The sequence below is a fragment of the Nannobrachium achirus genome (assembly GCF_963921795.1).
Source record: "Nannobrachium achirus genome assembly, chromosome: 18".
In the NCBI taxonomy this organism is placed as follows: domain Eukaryota; kingdom Metazoa; phylum Chordata; class Actinopteri; order Myctophiformes; family Myctophidae; genus Nannobrachium; species Nannobrachium achirus.
In genome coordinates this window covers 2,866,784-2,869,283 of record NC_137825.1, presented here as the reverse complement: position 1 = coordinate 2,869,283, position 2,500 = coordinate 2,866,784, and the positions used below count along the sequence as shown (strand labels likewise).

Here is a 2,500-nt window from a genome sequence, read left to right as displayed (position 1 = left end):
CGTGTCGCAACGAGATGCGTTTTGAGCTTGTAGATCTGCTATTTTTGCTATTTTTGAATTGGAATCCGATATAGATTTTAGATATTTCTTTAATTGGAATCTTGAAAAGTAACAATTTTATTTCATTTCAAATGCATTTATATGTTCTTATGTTAACTTTGTGAACTTAAATACAAATATATTGGACATAAAATAAAATGAGTGCTGCTATGTCTAATATAGACTTGATTAAACAATAACAAATAAGGTATTTTTATTTTTCAAAAAATGTAATTTTTTCTTTTCATTTTCCACATTTATGTTAAAAAATAAATCATGAATCTATCCATTTTGAATAGCTTGTATACATGATTAGGCCTACTTTGAAACTGACAGATTGTTGATATTATTGACATTGTTTCTCAGTTAATAAGTAGTATGTTTAGAAATGGTAGTGGTACGGCCACCCTACTCGCTATAACTTAATAACTAATAATGTTAACCCCCCCACCCTACAAGGTGGTAGGGGGTCCCTGCTCCATCTCCCCATCAGTTTGGGGGTCCCTGGCCCCTGGGGTAGAACATTAGTTCTATGCCAGTCAGACACATTGAAACACCTGTGTTGGTCCTCAACATAGCCGTGCAGGACTACAAATGCAACCCATGAATTGAGTCAAAGATGAACTCCAAAATGAATCAAATGTTTGAGGTGTTTTTAATGTAACATTTAAGTTATACAGGGAAATTATGATGCATTAATGCATATAATAAGTATATTAACAGATTTCTTTTAATGTCAGTGTTCATTTAGTAGCTTGTTGACGAGGCCACCAATCAGAACGTACCTTACTGACGAGGCCACCAATCACAACGTACCTTATTGATGAGGTCACCAATCATGCCGTTCCAGGATCCATTTGGAAGCTGAGATCCATATTTAGTGTCTGCCACCTGGAGAAACAAACAACAACAACAAATCTTCTAAATCTCAACAGTTTTTGACCGCGGACCCCCATCTTTAACTCATACCCTGCCAAGCCCGAGGAACCCGAGAATTTCCCGATGTCCCACCCTGCCACGCCCGAGGAACCCGAGAATGGCCGCCATTTTGAAAAAAAAAAAAAAAAAAAAAAATCAAATTTTTTTTTTTTTTCAAAATTTTTTTTGGACCCCAAAAACGATAGTAGGCATGATAGCGATCGCGAAATCGCATGTTTAACCCCCATAGCAACCCCATCTTTCAAGCATGGCAGCCATTTTTGTTTACATTATAGGAAAACATAGTGGCTGTTAACTCATGAATGCCTGAACGGATTTCCATTCTGATTTTTTTGTTTGAAAGCTGTGAGCAATGTGGACACACGTGGTGCATGATCTAGGCATGGGTGTGCATTATCCGTGCACTACTGATTACATGGAAGTCTATGGAGACTCATGGCAGGATTGGAGTACGAAGGTATTGTTAAATGGCAGCAGATGAGTTAATATACTTTGTTCCAGGGACCCTGAGAAAGAATGATTTCAGTTAAAAATGGAGGCAAAAGGAGATTCAGTGAAAAAGATAAACAGATGGGGACAAAGTGCTTAGATGTGTCTGGCGGGTGTGATAGCGAATGATAGCGGCATTCAGACAAGTCCCGGGAAAATACACGCTGTGATTGGCCAGAGGTACTTTGAGTGACAGTTCGGGCGGACGGAGATTTACTATTCTGTCCCCCTGGTTTACAACACCTAACGGCGCTGAGTCGGGATCAAGCGGCCTTCGCGACGCTAGACAAAGCGGCACGCTTTAGCTCGCTCGCCGGTGTCTCGCGTGGCTCACAGCCGCTTGAGACGGCGCACCTCTGTGGCAGTCGTTGGAAAAGTAATGTCGGTGTCCATGTTTTCTCTGTCATGCATTCAGCCAATGAGAACGCAGGGAATGTAGCCCGAATGTAGCCAAGATTCTCTATTCATTAAGACACTTCAGCTTAGAGTTAACCATTTACTGAGAGATAACATTAACCATTTATGCAATGATATTGCCTTGAGTTTGGCAGTGAGGCTCTGCTCTGATGATAAACAGATGTATCTGTGTAACCATATCCTAACACAGAATCACAAAACCCTCCAGAGCAGAGCATTCATAAGTTACAGTACATAAAACATGAATTTACAATTACATCATAATTACCACAAACATAGAATAAGAATAATCATAGTACAATCCACATTTTATCCTATTAAAGTACATTCCATGCCTCAGGGAGGAGGCCGGGGAGGTGGAGGATTTTTCCAACATCGTCAGCACACAACCTGGCAGTGAAAGAGTTAAGGTCAGAGGGGTCAGGTTTAAAGGAGTAGTTCACCCCCAAAATGACATTTTTTCTATTGATTACTCACGCCATGGAGACTCAAGTTCAATAATATAATATAATAAGACAAATATAATTATTATAGTAAATTTAGCCCCATTGATTATGGAAATCAATGGGGGTACATCTATTGTCACCAAATTATTGTCTCGAGAATGCGACAAAAA

At 39.6% G+C, this 2,500-nt stretch overlaps 1 protein-coding gene across 1 annotated transcript in view; it reads right to left on the bottom strand.

Moving 5' to 3' along the window:
* The window catches only part of LOC308302658 (glutamate receptor ionotropic, delta-1-like), a gene marked incomplete at its 3' end in the record, with an annotated part of 243,505 nt that overhangs the window by 34,826 nt on the left and 206,179 nt on the right, over window positions 1-2,500 (bottom strand). The window contains exon 11 of the mRNA XM_080746942.1: window positions 856-930. Coding sequence (XP_080603068.1) covers window positions 856-930 — 75 coding nt within the window. The remainder of the gene's footprint in view (window positions 1-855; window positions 931-2,500) is intronic.